This window comes from Capricornis sumatraensis, chromosome 22 (assembly GCF_032405125.1).
Source record: "Capricornis sumatraensis isolate serow.1 chromosome 22, serow.2, whole genome shotgun sequence".
Classification (NCBI taxonomy): domain Eukaryota; kingdom Metazoa; phylum Chordata; class Mammalia; order Artiodactyla; family Bovidae; genus Capricornis; species Capricornis sumatraensis.
In genome coordinates this window covers 54,784,226-54,802,361 of record NC_091090.1, presented here as the reverse complement: position 1 = coordinate 54,802,361, position 18,136 = coordinate 54,784,226, and the positions used below count along the sequence as shown (strand labels likewise).

At 56.9% G+C, this 18,136-nt stretch overlaps 1 protein-coding gene across 1 annotated transcript in view; it reads right to left on the bottom strand.

Annotated features, from left to right (window-relative positions):
- Window positions 1-18,136, bottom strand: part of GMDS (GDP-mannose 4,6-dehydratase) — a 424,316-nt gene that overhangs the window by 34,183 nt on the left and 371,997 nt on the right. The window contains exon 9 of the mRNA XM_068960695.1: window positions 17,528-17,624. Within this exon, the coding sequence (XP_068816796.1) occupies window positions 17,528-17,624 (97 nt within the window). The remainder of the gene's footprint in view (window positions 1-17,527; window positions 17,625-18,136) is intronic.

Genomic DNA, 18,136 nt, shown 5'->3' with positions numbered 1-18,136 from the left:
GGTTCCCACAGAAGGAGGACTCCTGCCAGACATTTGCAATCTGCACTGGAGTGTGCAATCAGGAAGGCCGCACCCAGCGGCCAGGGCACGGCTGCAGGGCGAGGAGACGGCTGTTCCGAGGCCAGAGGGGCACGTCGGTCCAGGGCAGGAAGCCGCGGGCTGGGCCTTGTCCTCCAGGAGCCTCCTCTCCCGAGAAGCCTCCTCTCCCGAGACCCCAGCAGGCCCGCGTCTTTCTCCACACCCTCTGCCCAGCCAGTGGCTTCCTCCCGAGAGTGTGGTCCCAGAGGATGCGGTATTTGCATCCCCATGGAGCAACCGGGCAGACAGACCCCAGTTTGTCTGTGTTTACATCAAAAGCCAGGCTGGGCTGCTCTGCTGCGCACACGACCTTCTCTCTGCCCCTGAGAAGCGCCTCGTGCTGCTGTCTAAGGCAGCACCGGCTCAGCGTGTGTGAGATGGACAGAGGCGCCTCAGGGGCCGGACGACCCTGCATTCCAGGGCCGGCTTCACTGCCCTGGCATTCAGCGGCATGAAGGACGAAACAAATTAATCTATCGTCCTGGGGCACAAGAGCAGTTTTTTAGTGAGATTATTTTTTTAAGATAGGAAAGCTGAATTTTACTTTTTATAGTCAGATAATAGCTGCTAGCAGCGCCACCTGTCGAAATACTACAAAATTTCATTTCCTCCCACCCAAAGAATATTGACTTTAAGGAAGAGAAACGTGTTTGGAATCAGGGTAGAAACGGAACTTGGTGGGGTTTCAGTCCAGCCCTAGTATCAGGCAAAGTCGTGGCTGTGATTATTTCCAAGATGAGAGGAAAACGGTTGTCTGTGAAGCCCTCCCCGCACCAGCGCCCTCCCACCTGCTGGAGGATTGTGGTCCCTCCCGCGATGAAGAACCACAGCGCTCCGCGGTTGGTGGGGGGGGCAGGGACAGGCAGACGTGGTCTCCCGCGTCTCTGGACATCTGGAGTCAGGGCTGGGAGGCCTGGGAAACACCCTACTGCAAGGAGGGCTGGCCTGGCCTCCAGGTCCGGACCTGGCCCGGGTCAGAGAGATGGTAAGCACCATGGCCATGACTGGAATCCCAGCTCAGACCCGGCGCTGCCCTGCAGCCCTGCCTCTCCACAGCGAGCAGGGCCGGCCAGCAGGCAGCCGGGCCGGCGCGTCAGGACCCGGCCGGCGCCCAGGCCGCAGAGGCGGCGGGAGGCGAGCCGCTGGGGGCGCTGCTGCGTCTCCGGGGCTCCAGGGGCAGATGCAGAGCCCAGGGCAGGAAGGGGCCAGCCCTGCCCTCGGGCTCCCCGGGGCCTGGCCCGTGTACCCCAGGGAGGCCTGAAGGGTCAGAAGGCAGAGGGTGTGGGAGGCGCAGGCCACGGGCACCTCGAGGGGCACTCTGAGCAGGTGGGGAGGTGGGGACAGAGCCGTCCGCTCACTTCCGGTCCAGTGTGGCTCTGGCCGTTGTCTGGAGAAGCAGCTGGGGGCGGGAGTGCACACCCTGAGGAAGCTGCGGGGCCCAGCAGTTGGCTCGGGCTCTGGGAGGGGAGGAGGTGGCGAGCTGGACCCAGGTTCAGTTCCCAAAGAAAGGAGCACAGAGGGCCTTGGCCGGTGGGAGGAGACGCAGACGCAAGCCGGGGCCGGGCTTCGGTGAAAATAACCACCCTGTGCACGCCAGTTGAGGAGCCTCACTTTGGAGCTGTATGCGGGCCTGGGGGCGGTGCTTCCTCCAACTTCAGGGATCCACTCCAGGAACGTGAACTTATTAAGACCATCAGCTCCCCACGTGGACGCAGGATGGGACGCCAGAGAAGGACCCTGACACACCGGCATCCGCGCTGGAGACCACCTGCGGGGGACGCCACGGCCCTGCGCTGCCGCGGCCGCGTCTGTGAGCACGGCTTCCTTCTAACAGCTCTGAGGGCTATGGAGACGCGCGGCTCTGCAGTGGGCCTCCTGCGCCCTCATCAGCTCCAGGGGCCGGTACAGCCTGAGCCGTCCAGCCAGACCCCCGTCCAGCTGTGATCCCATCCACCCCAGGTTCCTGCCAACCCCAGGCCCCTGCCAACCCCAGGCCCCGTCCGGAGCCACTGGGAGACAAGAGGACGGGCTGACGGGCACCCACGGGCCCCAGGGCTGGGAGGGCTGCACACTCGGAGGGGTGCCCCCACCCTGTTCCTCTTCCCTGGACTGTGCCCCGCGCCCAGAGGCCACACACCTGAGCAAGCCAGCCCATAAAATCACTGAAGTGCAGGCCTCCGACACGACCCTGCGATGAGCCCTTAAAAGCTTTCACTGGCGATTATATGGTGGCTTCTCTCTGAATGAGGCGTCTCACGACTCGGCACCCGGCAGCAGAGCAGTCAGGACGAGTTCCCTGAGTCATGGCAGGTGCAGCGGAAGAGGGACTGAGCAACTACCGTCCCGCCTGCATCACAGACGAACGCGTCCTGTGACTGACCCACCCGGAAGTTGGGAGGGAAGGGGAACGCGCTGCTGGCACCCCGAGCAGGTGACCAGCACGTCCCGCGCCCGGCCCATTGCTCGCACAGGCAACCCCCATCCCTTTCCAGGCGTTCTTCTGTCCCCAGAGCCTCTCCACTGCCCACACGCTGCCCGAGCACGGCATCTGTCCGCCCCAGTGTCTAGCCAGCGGGCACTCCCTAACTGCCCCCTGAAAACTAACACACTTAAACTAGAGACAAAATCTTCTTCCGTCAGGTGGACTCAACCGGGCCTAATGAATGAAAGAAAGTGAAGTCACTCAGTCGCGTCCGACTCTGCGACCCCGTGGACTGTAGCCTACCAGGCTCCTCTGTCCACGAGATTCTCCAGGCAAGAGTACTGGAGTGGGTTGCCATTTCCTTCTCCAGGGGATCTTTCCGACCCAGGGCTCGAACCCGGGTCTCCTGCACTGGAGGCAGACGCTTTACCCTCTGAGCCACCAGGGAAGCCCGAATGAGACCCGACGTTCTATCTGCAAGGAGCTGGCCACACGAGACCCGTGAGCGCGTGGCTCCAGCGGCACCCTCACATACACAGGCGTTTCTGCTACAGGCGTCGCCGTGAAGCTCGCTCCTCCAGCCTTGGCGCACATATTCCTGGAGCGTCTATGGGGCGGGGTGGGGAGCCCGCTCTGGGGCTTCCCTTTAACTGCGCTCTGTGGCTCTCGGCGCAGGCGTAGGGCTTCCTCCTTAGCTCTTCCCCTCGCGAGCCCCGTGGCGCGTCCTCTTTGTCCCTGGCTTGTGCCCCACGGCCGTGAGACCCTCTGGGCTGTTTTCTCCCTATTTCTTATGCTTGAGGTTTATGGAGCTTGTTACATCTGTGTGCTTAGCGTTTTCATGAAATATGAAAAAAAATGTGTTATTTCTTCATGTGTTTATTTAATTCTCCTCTCTTCGCTGCGACCCCAGCTACTAGCACATCTGGGCACTTAAAGCTGTCCTGGAGAGCTGACACTGTTTGTTTCCTGGAAAATTCTTTCTGTGTTTCATCTCAGATGGTCTCCAGGGGCACTGGGCTCCTCCTCTGTGGAGCAGTCGCCCCTTAATTCCATCCGACGTGCCTTTCGCATCGGCCGTGGTGGGTTTCATCTCTGCAAGCCCAGCTGTCTTCTCCATGTCCTCCCTCTAGCTTCTCGGCCCGTGGAGCAGGGTTTCACACGCGCTCAGCGTCTAACGCCCCTGCCGCGAGTGCCAACATCCGGGTCACACCTGCGTCGGTTTTGGTGGGTTCTTCTTTTCACTGTGGACATGTCGTCCTGCTTCTTTGCAAACTGGTGGTTTTCGGCTGGATGTCACCCACGGTGAGGCTCCGCCTGCGAGGTGGTATTTCTGTATTATTACAAATACTACTGAACTGCATTTTGTGGTATATCCTTAGCTCGCCTGAAAACAGGGTGGTCCTTGGGGTCTTCCTTTTCAGGTCTGTTAGGCAGGTCTGGAGCTGCGCCCCAGGCGGGGCCAATGGACCCCCCACTACCGAGGCGGGACCCCCAGACTCTCAGCCGCCGCCTGTGGACGCTGAGCTCTCCCAGCCTGGCTGGGGGGAGCCTGTCCCCAGCCCGAGTGAACGTCTGTGCTCCCACCCTCGGGTGGTTATTCCCGGCCTCGATGACTTCCTCACACGTGTGGGGGTGGCTTTTGTCTGCTTCAGAGAAAATGCCAAACATAACGTTCTCTCACCAGGAAGCACGGTCTCCCGTCGGCTCCGGGCTCCTCATCAGCTGAGCGCCCGTGCTAAGCGGGCTGTGCTCGCCTCCACTACTGCGTTTCATCCTTGCAACAACTCTACAGTAAACACAGGGCTCCCCCTTCACGCACGGAGGGGTGACGGGCTGGTTCGTGTCCGGGCTGAGAGCGGGCCGTTAGCTCCTCTGCTTCCCAAGGCTGCGCTCCGCTCCTGGCTCTCCTGAACAGCCTGAAGGGAAGACCACGGCACAGGAAGCGTGCGGCAGCGAGCTTGCGGTCACGGAAACACGTGAGCGCACGGCCCCTCCTGAGGCTGCAAACGCAGAACGGCAGCGGCGCTCTGTTTCATTCATCGAGGGGGCCTCAGGGGCGCTGGTGGTGAAGAGCCCGCCTGCCAGTGCGGAGACGCAACACAGGTTCCATCCCCCGGTTGGGAAGAGCCCCCGGAGGAGGGCTTGGCAACCGGCTCCAGGATTCTTGCCTGGAGAATCCCATGGACAGCGGAGTGGGCCATAGTCCACGGGGTCGCAGAGCTGGGCAGGACCGAGTGGCTCACACACACAAGGGGCCTCTGAGTGTGAGGGCATCGTGACTTTGCCTATCCCCGAGAAAGGAAGACACTGCCCGTTAAACAGGACACGGCGCTTTACATACTAAAACTAAACTTTCAATGCCAAAACATCAATTTCAGGATTTGTTAAAATTTTAATAAAAATTAAATGAAATCTAAGGACTGAGACTTAATGTTTTTAGGATCATAAGGAGTCACCTGATCTCAATTTTAGACTCGTTAGAAGTTTACAAAATACACAGTGAAATCAATTACCTAGCGAGTGACATTTTCTGGTACCTACCACCTGCCACTGTTGCCCTGAGCGACAACACTGAGGGGCGGCATCCTGGCCTGCAGTTCAGAGGGACGGAGGCACAAAGAGGCCCGGGGCCCAGCCAGGGTCACACAGCTGGTAAACGGCGGTGCCTGGCTTTGCTACTTCTAATATGCTTGTTTGAAATCAGTCCCTCTTATTACCTTCTGTGTTTTCCTGCTGACACGCCAGTCCTGCGCGTGTGCACCTGCGTGTCGGCACGCACATGTATCCCGGGGGCCCGTGGGAGTCAAGTGCAGCTGATGGAGACCAGTGGAAACAGCATCAGCGAACGTTGGCGGGATGGGATGTCTCCTCTGCCCACAGCCCAGCGAGTGAACAACCGTCCACGGGCCTTACACAAACTCAGAGAAAGCCTGAAGATTGTTTACTGTGGCCATAGCCAGTTTTTACATTAGAACATACAACTGTTCAAACGAAACACGTCTGCGGGGCTTGTGGATCCCCAGTTGGTCGCTGTGTGTCCGCCTCTGTGTGACCCCGTGGGCTGCAGTCCGCCAGGCTCCTCTGTCCGTGGAGCCCTCTAGGCAGGAGCACTGGAGGGGGTTGCCGTGGCCTCTCCCGGGGATCCTCCTGACCCAGGGATCACCGTTGCTTCTCTGACGTCTCCTGCACTGGAGGGCGGGTTCTTTACCACTAGCCCCAACTGGGAAGCCCCAGAACCCCTCAGTTCTGCAGAAACCAGGAGGGCTGGTCACCCTGTCAGTCAGAGACTGAACTAGGAACGAAACAGAAAACCTGGGGCTGGCTGCTCATAGGATGCCCCTAAACACAGACGACGGCCAACCAGAGCCTCTGCATCACGGGTTCCCAGCCAGCGGCTCTGAACGTGGTCCCCGGGCCAGCAGCACCTACGAGCATGTTAAAGAAGTAAGCGTCGGCACCAGGAGATCCCGAGTCGCGCTCCAGGGATGAGGCCCAGGAAGAACCTGGCCTTTAAGGAGCCACAGGTCCCAGGACTGGGACAGGGGCACGTCAGGGCGACCCCGTCATCTGCCTGCCTCTCAGGCCCCCGGTCCAGACGACGCAGCTTCAGCACTGTCTTCTGCTGATGGAGCCGCCTCCACCCCACCGGGCCAGACGCTTCCCCATCCTCTTCCACACGGAGGCCCTCAGACGTGCGCTCTTTCACAAACGCTGGACCACCAGTTTACCTAGTTTGCCCATCTATTCAAAGTCTGTCCTTGGGAAGCTAGCATTTAATTCCAAACACTTTGTACTGAACAACTGTGGCAGAGACTATACAATGCCTAGAAGTGCAGGAAGAGGAATATTTCTTCAGGGCAAAGCCTTCATGAGATTCCCTTTCCATGAAGCCTCCTGCTCCAACAGCCCCTGGCTGCATCGTCCGCCCCCCGCACAGAGGACCATTTCCAAACCTAAAGACAGGTCCGTGCAATTTAAGGAGAAATGCTGAAATTTAGGAGACATGAACAATCTGCCATTTTCTCACAGGTTCTTCATGATGACAAAATTAGAAATAGAGTAATTTACTACATTCTATTTTTTAAGATTATGTCATCAAACCCAAGGACGCTGGCTCAGAAGTCTTCTCATTTTAAAATTACATGTAAATATTAATTATAAGCAATTAATAAGTTTACTTATAAATGAGTGTCTTCCTTCAATACTCTGTAAATGTCTCTTCCTTTCTATAAGCTTACATAAGCTCCTTAAAGTGAATTAGTTTGCTTACTAATGATGGGCATGACAAATCACTTTATTTGCAGCAAAATATGTTCTGATTCACAGAGAATCAGCTCTTCGTGTCATGTATGGCTGGACTCTGCGGTCCACTGTCTCTAAGTGCCCAGGGTGTCGTAACTTAGAGGAGACCGCTCGGCCGTGTCTCAGGGCGAGAGGCAGTTGGGATCTCTCACAACTTCCTGGCTCACAACTTTCCAAAGTCTCTCGCCATCAATGGGCATGGAAACACTCACAGCGGGTGGTTTGTGGATAAGAGAGTAGTACTTTAGCAGTTAAGTGATTCTCAAGTTTCAGTACCTCTAAAACGTTGTTTACCCAAAATTTCAATATTATTATTGGTTGGGAAGAGGGGGAATTAAAAGTGCATCCCCACGCGCCATCAGAAGCACGTCTCTCTAACCACACTCCTGGTGACGAGGAAAGGGAGCCAGTCAGCGGGTTTCGAGGTCAAGACTCGGGCGGAGCCGACGGTGACCTCACGGGCCCACCCATGTCCGCTCCCGGAGACCTCCGGGCTTCGGGGTGGCCTGGGCGGGGGTGAAGGTGCCCAGGGACACGCAGGCCTCCTGGGGGCCCTCACCTGGTCTTCACGGGGGCCTGCTGGCACCGAGGCTCTTTCCCCCGCCCACTCGGAAGCGCCCACTCCACAGAGAAATAGCCCTGCCCGTGTGCGGAGGCGCAGCTCAGGGTTTCTGACTTGTGTTTTAGGCATGTCACTGGGACAACGGCTTTGGGTGGGCAGGGCTGGGCCCCAGTGTCACTGGAAACACAGCTTCTGGGAGGCAGAGTTTCCAGGCGCCCGCCAGAGGAAGAGGGAGAAAGAGGGACACCGGGGGCGTGTGTGACCAGGCCTCTTCCCAACTTCCAGGCCCTGACCTATTCTGATTCTCCCCGACTCCCAGGAACGGACCCCAGGACTGAGACCGGCATCCCTGAGGGGGAGGCTGGGGTGCTGACAGGCACAGGCCCGGGGCTCCGGAGGCAGTCTGAGGAGTTCCCGGGAGGATAATCGCAGCAATTTACACTAACGCTGCATCTTTGATGGTGAGATCGCAACACGCTTCTCGCACGTTAATTTCACCTCCTGGTACTTTTGTGCAGTTTCGGACAATCATCCCTCAATTAGGACGGGGAACGGGCGCTGAGTCGGGAAGATGACGATGGAGCCCAAGGTGCCATTTCAACAGCAGCCTTCTCTCTCAGCTTCTGCGTGTCTCCCCCCATGGGGTTCCCTGTGTTGCTTACTTTCTATGAACAAACTGAAACCTCTGCCGGTGGTTGACGTGAACAATACCTGCAAAACCCACAACCTAGCCTGCTATCGACGTGAGGGCCAGGGCACAAAAATGCCACACAGACAGACGTTGCAGCAGAAATAATGACTGACAGTCAACTCAGGTTTAAAACAGACCATCAGTGTAGGGTCTGTGACACAGACCACCAAGTGTAAGGGGATCAAAAATAAAGTCCAGCTGCCTGGAAAGATTATAAAGATGAACAAGGAAGACAGAAAAGAGGTTGAATTACTTAAAAAAAGAGAGAGAGCAATATCACGAAGAATGCAGACAAAGAAAGGAGAGTGTTTCCAGTAGGCAGTGGGTGGATCTATTTGGATTTCAGCAGAGGTTGGGGGTAGAACCACCTAAATATTATTTAACTGAGGAGAGGAGCAACTGAGTCGGAAGACGGGCACCAACCTGAGCAGGTGCGCAAAGGCGCTTCTGCTGAAAGCCACCACCACAGGCCTGTGTGTGACCCCAGGGACTGTAGCCAGCCAGGCTCCTCTGTCCATGGGATTCTCCAGGCAAGAACACTGGGGTGGTTTGCCATTTCCTGCTCCAGGGGATCTTCCTGACCCAGGGCTCGAACCCAAGCCTCCTGCATCTCCTGTACTGGCAGGCGGATTCTTCACCACTGAGCCACCTGGGAAGCCCAGGACCTGTGTTTATTCCAGAGCAATAAAGCTGTGAGCATGAGGCTTCTTGTGTTTATTCCGGAGCAATAAAGCTGTGAGCATGAGGCTTCTTAGGACCCAGGCTTGGATGTGAGATGGCTGGATGGGAAGAAAGGTGACCGCAGTGGACACTCTCAGTGGACAGGCAGCAGCTCTGCTTCATGTTTAGCCAGACATGAAAGAGATGGCCTTTTGATAAATACATTAAAGAAATCCACAATTAGAATCGTGGCCTCGGCCCCTGCTGTCCTGATGGGATGCACCCTGGTCTCACAGACAGATTCCAGTGGGAGCCGTCCTTACTCCCTCGGGGTTGGCGGAGGGCGACCGGGCCCGCGTGGTGATGGGACCAGGCTCTCACTGCCCACCCTGGGCTGTCTGCTTACGTCTCTTCCCAAGGCCTCCCTGAGCAGCGGGGACGGACCTGAGGCCAAAGTGGCACCAACCACTTCACCTACAGGGCAGCTGGGAGGGGCTGATTCACAAAGAGAGCGAGTCACAGCCACTAACCTCAGGACCGGCTCCACGGCCACGGACACACAAACCACATGCCCGTGGACAAGCCAGGGCAGGCTCCACGGCCATGGACAACCACGCCACGCCCACAGATGAGCAGGCGTGTGAAAACGGCTCCTCTCTCACTTCGGTGGGTGACACCAGCGTGAGGACCTCGTGGGAGACCAGAACTGTTCTTTCTAATCCACACCCTCTCTCTCTCTGTCCATCTGATCTGTGAGTCATCAGGACTCTCGTTTCTTCACTCTGCCATTGCAAGCTAGCAGTTCTCGCAAGAGAGCCATCTTCAGTCAGGCCACGCCCCTTCACCTGGGAAGCAGGACATTAATGAAGTGGGTTTGGGAACCTGCTTCAGAGAGCCCATCCAAAGCCCAGTCCAAAGCATCGGACTGAAACTGCCGTCAAAATTGGTCACGGAGAGGAAAACACTGCGAGGCGTCACCCCGTAGCGACTGGCCAGTGGCCAGGCGACGCTTGTCGAAGGGGAGGCTGGCGGTCTCAGAGGAAGCGGGACTCAGTGGGCTTAAGGGTGACATGGTTTTGAGGCTCACGACAGCAGGAACAGGACAGGAGGGAGTCCAAGTGCAGGGAGAAGAGGGCGAGGCGTGAGGGGAGGAGGGCTGAGCGCTGCCCGCGGGCAGAGTACTCGCTGTGGGGTCTGGGAGGGCCCCGGGCGCCAGCATCTCCACGTGGGAGGAAGTGGTCCCTGCTCCGGGACACCCTCCGGGCCTCTGTTTAAAGCCACAGTCGCCCCACTGCTCCTGGCCCCCTCCTGCTGTCCCTCAGAAACGCTGCACGTGCAGGCTGACCTCACCCGCGGTGGCCCACATCTGTGTTCACGGTGTTTTCAAGGGTGTGCACTATTAAACTTTCAACTGGCAGCTAACTAGAATCTTCCATTTCTTCTTTCTCCTCAAAGTGATTAACAATGTGTTTTCCAAACAACAGAAAACGCTGTGACCCAGCAACATTCCAACATGACCAACCCAGTATTTTCTTCCAGTAGAACACCCAGACCCTCAAGCCCCTGGGGGGAGCACAGCTCTGTCAACGCAGTGATCTTAGTTCCCGAAACTCAGTCAGGCCTCTGAGCCTGGACCCACAAGGGAGCGAACGTGTGCAGTGCTGACCTGCTGCAGTCAGCACCGGAACCCACGCGGACTCCGGGCTGGGAAGTGGTGTCGGGCTCGAGGATGTGCGCAGAGACCGGTTTCTGCGGGAGCGGGCGGGGCGGTTGACGGGAAGGTGGTGGACGGCCGCCCAGCGTCTCTCGTGGTAGCTGATCTCCGGCCGGCCGGCAAGGCTACAGTTCCGGGGGTGGCCCTGGAACACGCTGGGCCCCAGGGCTTGGCACAGAGAAGAGCAGAATCAGAGGAGAGACTCGACTCCTATCTTCCCCCAGGACCATCGGTTCAGAGGCAGTGCCGGCAGTGAAGGAGCACGTGACCGTTTCTGCCCAAAGCCGTCGGGCAGCAGAACCAGGCACACGCTACAGGAAACCTCAGGAGCAGATGGCTCAAAGAAGCCTTTGAGATGGCCTCTGATAACTAATGGTTCCACGGGCGTACACGACGATGCTGACGGTGATAATTAACCATGATGACAGCAATAAAAGCGATAACGCGCGGTGCAAAGCACCTTATACTTAGATGAGCCTTTCATCCTCAGGAGCTAAACACTCTGCATCCCGCCTCGCGGGCACATCAGTTTGAAAGTAGGTCTCTGCTCACCCCTGAAATTCAGTCTGCCTGGACTGGGGGTGGGCACCGCCTGCCAGCTCACGTCAGCTCTTTGGCGTCAGCCCTTTACCCCTCTGAAGAGTCTGGCCTCCTGGACCTTGGACATAAATGCTTCCTCAGCTGGGTTTCTAAGACTGACCTCCTGCACCCACAGATGCCTGCCTGCGGGGGACCAACTCCTGCTCACGACCCCCTCCCCTAAATGCCCCTCAATGCTCCTCGTGCACATCAGGCCCCAAACCCCCCTCCACAGCAGGCCCCTAGGCGCAGCGCCAGCTTGAGGCTCCGAAATCGTGCCAGAGCTCAGTGCCCTGCACCTGCCCCATGAACGATTGCCGGGGTCCTCAGGGGATCCCGATGGGGTGACAGCCCCCCTCCTGCACCGCGGGCCCTCACATGCCGCCTGTCCTGCGGCACTGTCCCACCTGCCCTGGCCCCGCGATCTCCGTTTGCAATGTCCTGGCATGTGCCGCTGTCCGGCCGCCACCTCCCGGTCCGGCGAGTGCCTCGCTGGCCTGCCCCGGACCAGCCCACAGCTTCCACGCTGCCCCCCGTCTACGGCTGAGGACCCTGCTTCATGTCTCTGTGCATTTCTCATGGGCTGCGAGGACTCGCTTCCATGGCAGGAATCCAGTGAGGCTGCTTCAGGGTTAAACCTCTAAGGCCCCAGTCAGATAGAGACAGTCTGCTCTATACGCGCTGCTCCGTCTTCTGAGAAGCTGAAGGTGTGGGTGTGGTGAGCGCACTAAGGGATCCCTATCAGTCCAGTTCAGTTCAGTTCAGCCGCTCACTCGTGTCCGACTCTTTGCGACCCCATGAATCACAGCTGCCAGGCCTCCCTGTCCATCACCAACTCCCGGAGTTCACTCAGACTCACGTTCATAGAGTCGGTGTTGCCATCCAGCCATCTCATCCTCGGTTGTCCCCTTCTCCTCCTGCCCCCAATCCCTCCCAGCATCAGAGTCTTTTCCAATGAGTCAACTCTTCGCATGAGGTGGCCAGAGTACTGGAGTTTCAGCTTTAGCATCATTCCTTCCAAAGAAATCCCAGGGTTGATCTTCAGAACGGACTGGTTGGATCTCCTTGCAGTCCAAGGGACCCTCAAGAGTCTTCTCCAACACCACGGTTCAAAAGCATCAATTCTTCGGCGCTCAGTCTTCTTCACAGTCCAACTCTCACATCCATACCTGACCACAGGAAAAACCATAGCCTTGACTAGACGGATCTTAGTTGGCAAAGTAACGAACCCTAAAAGCTGCAGAGCCTATATGCGGCTGGGTGCTGACCCGTTCCTTAGTTTAGGCGTTCTTACACCAGGTTTAGGAGGCGGAACCCTTCTGGCTTATCCGGGAAACCTGTCATGCATCAGGAAACGCGCAGACCAGCATTCCTAACGCAGGCTGCACCATTCGCTGCACCAGTAGGGGTTCGTCTAGAATCTGTACCTTCTTCCCCTACGGCTGAATGGCACCATTCTGATCCAGGTATAATCATGAACCCTGCAAGGAGCAACAGGAGGAAGTCGGGGGCACTGTAGTCGGGACACAACTACTATTTCATTAGATGCAAACAGTCTTGAGGGGTGGGCAGCCAGGGAGGAGCCCAGGCTTTAGGAGGAGTGTTGCCTGCCCGGGGGCCCTGCACGGAGGAGGCCCTGCACGGAGGAGCCCAGGCCGCGGTCCAGCTGCAGACAGCGAGGTGCACAGCCCTCGCGGGTCTGTCCCGGAAGGAGAGGGGCAGCGCGGTTAAGGAGGGACACAAAGCCTGGGAGGGCGGGGCCTGGGAGGGCGGAGCCTGGGAGGGCGTCAACAGTGGTTGCGAGACATAAACTCCTTATAAACACGAGTGGTGAGATGGTCAGGGAGTAATTACAAAGAGGAAGCTCCGTCCGAAGCGACGCACCGCTGACAGCATCCACGCCACTGCGCCTGCCGGTTACGAGAGGGCGGACACTGAGCCGGGAGCCCAGCCGCTCTCTCCTGGTCCCGGCAGAGAGGCGGCTTGCCCTTCGTCTGCCCGGCCACCTTCCTCTTCCCCGGTCCCACAGAGGGCAGGAGGGCGGAGGTGGGGGCTGAGGGCCCTGGGGGTCAGAGGACCGGGACTGAGCGATAGGGGGCCTCCAGGGGGGCTGAGGAAGATGGAGCCATGGGGAAGGCAGGTCCAGCTTCCTGCTGGGGCGGGAGCACAGACACGGGAAGAGGGGCCTTTTCAAGACCCCTGCAGAGGCTCGGGGTGGTGCTGGGCGAAGGCCTAACTGGTATTTATACAAGTCCTCTGATGACAGATCAGATTCCTGAGGTCTGGAAAGTGTTACCCTGCATTATTCTAAACAGGGCTACGAGATAGAACAAGCAATTATGGGCCATTTAACTTAACATCATTTACAGAAAAATATTAGGAAAAGTTTGCAGAGGGGACAACTCGACAAGCGTGTGGTAATTTGATTAGAAACAGGCCACATGTTTCTGCTGAAGGAAGGTGTTGTTTTAACTGGCTTTGCCTTCTTTGAAGTTACTGCTTTCCCAGATCTAGATTTTAACTCGGGACTTTTTTCTAATATCTATAAAGAACGGGAATAAACATAATGTATTTAGGTAAAGAAAGCAAAAGCCAGTCACAGTAGAGGATGTTGGAAACATCACATCAAGAAAAGTCCATGTTAGAGACAAACAGGACAGGGAGGGAAACTCAGCTCCATCATCAGTAGAGTTTAAATGTATTTTTTCATGAAAAATAGGTGCTTCCAAATTTGGTCTGTGAATGCATTTCCCATGATATTTCTTAAAGTGCTCTGCAGAAAAAAAAAAGGCATTTTTTGGTTTGTTTGTTTCACTGAAAAAAAGAAAATCTTAGCTTCTCTTTCTTTAAGTGAATTGACCATTTGGTGTGATCAACAATTGCCACGTTGGGATGAATACTTCTTAATCCAATCTTTGTGAATTTCCCAAGTTAAAAATTTTCAGACAAAAAGAAAATGTCTTTGTTATTATTTTAAATTAAGTAATAAATTAATGTTAATTTTCTCATATTTACATGATAATTCCATATCCCTGAATTGCTACTGAATTTTCAGAGACAGGGTCAGAAAGGATAAAAATGAAAATAAAACAAGAATAAAGAAATCAAAGTACACAGTAAAACGTTTGCTAGAAGCCTTGACTGTATCACGTCACTGACTTGTTAGCAGTTAACACGCACAATCCACCAGCGATGTCAGTCTGTCTTTCAGAAGGCAGTCGGCTTGAGTAACTGACCTGTTCTTTCCACCTACACCCCCGTGGCGACAGGGTGTGTGTCGTCCATGCTCGATTCTTAGGGTCTAACGCAGGGTTTGGCGAATATTTGCTGAAAGAACGAATGACCAACAACGACAGCGTCAAGGCTGGGTGTTTCACTGCGCACCACTGTTCTAACGAGCAGTTCGTGGAACTGACTATCACTTCTACAACAATTCTTTGAAAGAAGTTTGACTGCTAACCCCATTTTTAAAGACAGGCAGACAGACGCACCGAGGAGTGACAGGTTCGAGGTGACCCGTCTGTGATGGACAGTTTCTGAACTCAGGCCGCCTGGCCTTCAACCCAACCCTGCTTCTTCCCGGGCACGGACGCGCATCACCAGGGCTCCGCATAGCGTGCACCCAGAGAAGGGGGGCCCAGTCTTCACAGGGTGGTCACCAACGCTGGGAAATGTGAAGCCCAGTTTCCAGAGTCAAGTTCTCCACCCGAGTCAAACAACTAAACATTCAGGGGAAGCCCAGTGGTGTCCACCGAGAGACCCAGAACAGGACTCCGCTCAGCTCTAAGTGGATGCCAGCATTCTGAGCTCAGACACACACTTTCAGGAGCAGGACCTTCCGCACGAAGCAGGAGCAGGACCGAGGAGCCCGCCGTGGTGAGATCAACAGGGGAAGGTCCCGGCCGGGAGTCCTGCTCCATACAGAGCCGCCGGTGGCGTCCTTGTGCCGGGCTCTGCTGGGCAAACAGCCTTCCTCGGTCTGGATCTTGTTCACAAAACGACACAGATCTGCGCCTCCCATTAGCCCTGCTTGCGGGCGCTGGTGCTTCGGGGCCTGCCATGTCCCTACAGCCTGCCCCGGGCTTCCTGTCTGGCACTCCCCCTGGCAGTCTCTCGACACACCGGACCCTAAGGTGATCTGGTTCTGCGGTTGGCTCTGGGGTGTGCTGGGTGCTGAAGACACAGGACAGAAATGACCAGGGGAAGGAGCTTTTCTAGAACCCGAGGAGGGAGGAGTCTGTGGCCTCGGAAGATGGACCTGACCACAGACAAGGGCAGGCCACCGCCGGCCCCGGGGGCTCCACGGCCCCCACGCCCAGCACTTCTCAGGCCTCATCCCAGCAACCCCCCTGGCTGCTGGTCAGGGCCCAGACCCAAGTGCAAGCTCACGGCGGTGGCTCTGGGTCTGGTCCCCTTTCACCTGGAGGAACACAGTGCCTCGGGCAGCTCTGCCTCAGCCTGTCAGACTGCTCAGTTCTGGGAAAGCTGCTGTGCTGAGGAATGAGGTGAAAAGTTGAGCCTCACTGCACATGCCCCACGGAGCCCTGAGCGGGGCGGGGAGGACAGGCTCCCGCAGCAGTAACGGGGGCCCGGGGGCGACAGATGGGCGAGAGGAACCCACGGAGCCAGGCGGCGCCCTCAGGCTCAGACGCCCTCTGCGGACAGACCTGCAGAGCAGGTGCCACCACGGTGTCCGCGGGAACAGAAGAACGGACGGACGCGGAGCTTTGGCCGGAAAGACGGGCCACGGGGGCTTCGGCTCTCTCGTGCCACGTCCCCACCAAGCCCCAGCGTCCCCAGGGGAGGGTGGCAGACGAGCCGCTGGTAGCAGGCTCCTGGCTTTGGAAAGAAGGCCCGGGGTGACGGTGTCACGGGGTGCAGGGGCCCCGTCCACTCCCACTCTGACATGACAATGCTCGTCGCAAGCCGGGACACAAGGCTGCCGGTTTAGGTTCCAGAAATACGACAGCCTGCGGCGTCTCGGCCGGGTGGGCGGCGGGCGTGGGCTGCAGGGCAGGGCCCCCTGCTGCGTCAGCAGGCTGCCGCGGGCCCCCTCCCGGCCCGCACATCCTCTGCCGGCACACCCACTCCGCCGGCACAGCGCGCCATTGTTCGCCGCCGGCAGAGGCCGCCCCGCCCGGCCGGACAGCCCTGCACACTTCCTCTCCTCGCTGCCCCGCCCTTGTGGACGGCCGCGAGAAGCGACGCCTCTCCTTTGTCTGAAACAAGACAGTCGGACGGGTGATCACCAGAGACACGCTCACTTTCAACCCTCCTTGGCGGGGCTTTCCTGACCTTGAAAGGTGGCGCGGCAGACAGGAATTTAGTTCAAAACACAGGTCGAACAGGTTCCAGGGTAACGTGCTCACAGTTAACACACATTTCATTCGGGAACCACCACATTTGTACACCTCTCTCAAGACGCTGCTTTCCATCACCCCAGGTCCGTCCCTTTAAATCTCTGAGTTTCATCACCAGAGTGAAGGTGGCCCACGTTTAAATGGCAACACCCAGCCAGGAATTCTTAGACAGTGAGGGAAGGGGGACGCTGCGCCCTGACGCCTCCAGGCTGTTTCTCCAGACAGGGGCCCGCGCACGCAGAGACCACGCACCATCCACCCACCCACCCGCCAACCGGCACTCACGCCGCGTCTGTTGCCGTCGGAGACCGGAAAAGAGTCTTCCTCAAAGAGTTCACAGTTTGGAGAAAAACATGGAAAGAGATGAGTCTGACAAGCTGTCACACATGTTATGACATGGTTTGCAGAGCGTGCGACGTAGATCCAAGAGGGAAAGCTGGAAGCTCGGTGGCGGCCAGTCCACGGGCCAGAAGAGGCTTCGCACCCAGGACCACACTCGAGCTGAGGCTCAAAAAGTGTACAGGCTCACACGGCTCAGGTTTGTGTGTGTGTGTGCATGTGTACATGTGTGTGTATGTGAGTGCATGTGTGTGTGTGTGTGTGTGACTGTATGAATACATGTGGTTGTGTGCATCGGTTCATGTGAGTGTTGAGTACGTGTATGCAAGTGAGTGCGTGTGTATGTGACTCAGTACATTTGACTGTATGTGAGTGCACGTGAATGCATGTGTGTGTGTGTGTGTGTGCATGTGTGTGCAGGAGTGTGTCTGAGAGTGCACGTGAGTGTGTGTGTGAATGTGTGCAGGGGCGTGTGCGCTGGGACCTCCAGACCCTGCAGGTCACGGGGCCCTGGGAAGGCGGACATCCCGCAGGCTCTAGGGCTCAGCCATCAAGCAGGCCTAACCTTGACGGGCCTGCCTTTGGCCCGAGTCTCCATTTCTGAAACCAACCCTTCCCCGGGTATGAGCTACCCCTGCTCTCCTTTATACGGCAGTGTGTCTTGTGCCAAGAATAGCACCCCGGATTCGCCTCCCAAGGCTCTGGTTTGGGTAAGGCGCTAGGGTCACAGATCGCCCAGTGTGGGGCTGGGCAGCCTGGCCGCGGCGTCCAGGGACGGTCTCCCAGGAGTGGCCAGTGGAGACGCGGCCGAGAGTCTTACCACTTCAGTGGGTCGGTAGTACTTGAGGTCCACAGTCACATGAATTTTGCCGGTCTCTTTACATCTGCCCACTTCGTTTTCATTCTCTCCTTCCCACCTGGAAAGGAGATAAAGACTTAGTCATCAGCACTGAGTTGCTTGGGAGCGGCTGGCCAGGGTACCCAGTGCAGCACGGAAGCGTGCGAACTCGGGAGCACAGGCTAAGCCGCGGCCTTAGGGCCTTCCCAGGTCCATTTCAGGGGCTCCCCTGCCTTTTTAAAGAAAATCACAATGCAGTCAGAACTGAGGCCTCAGAAGTGAAGAGATCAGCCAGAATAAGGAATTCCGCAGTTTTCAGGGAAAGACTTCGTGCTTCTTTAGACTATCCTTGATAAAGTCAGTTATTATGGAGTAACCGCTTCTGTCTCTCCCCCCGCCTTTTTTTTTGAGTTTTAGGTGTATTTATTGTAATTTTAACGCATTCCAGTTTAGAACAAGTTTAATGTCCTAATGAACCGTTAACATCATCCTGGTATTACACACCAGTTACCTTGCTGTACCCAGGCAGCCATGGGCCCCAGTGACAAATCCCAGGTGACTAAACCTCCAAAACTATGTAACGACTCGGTT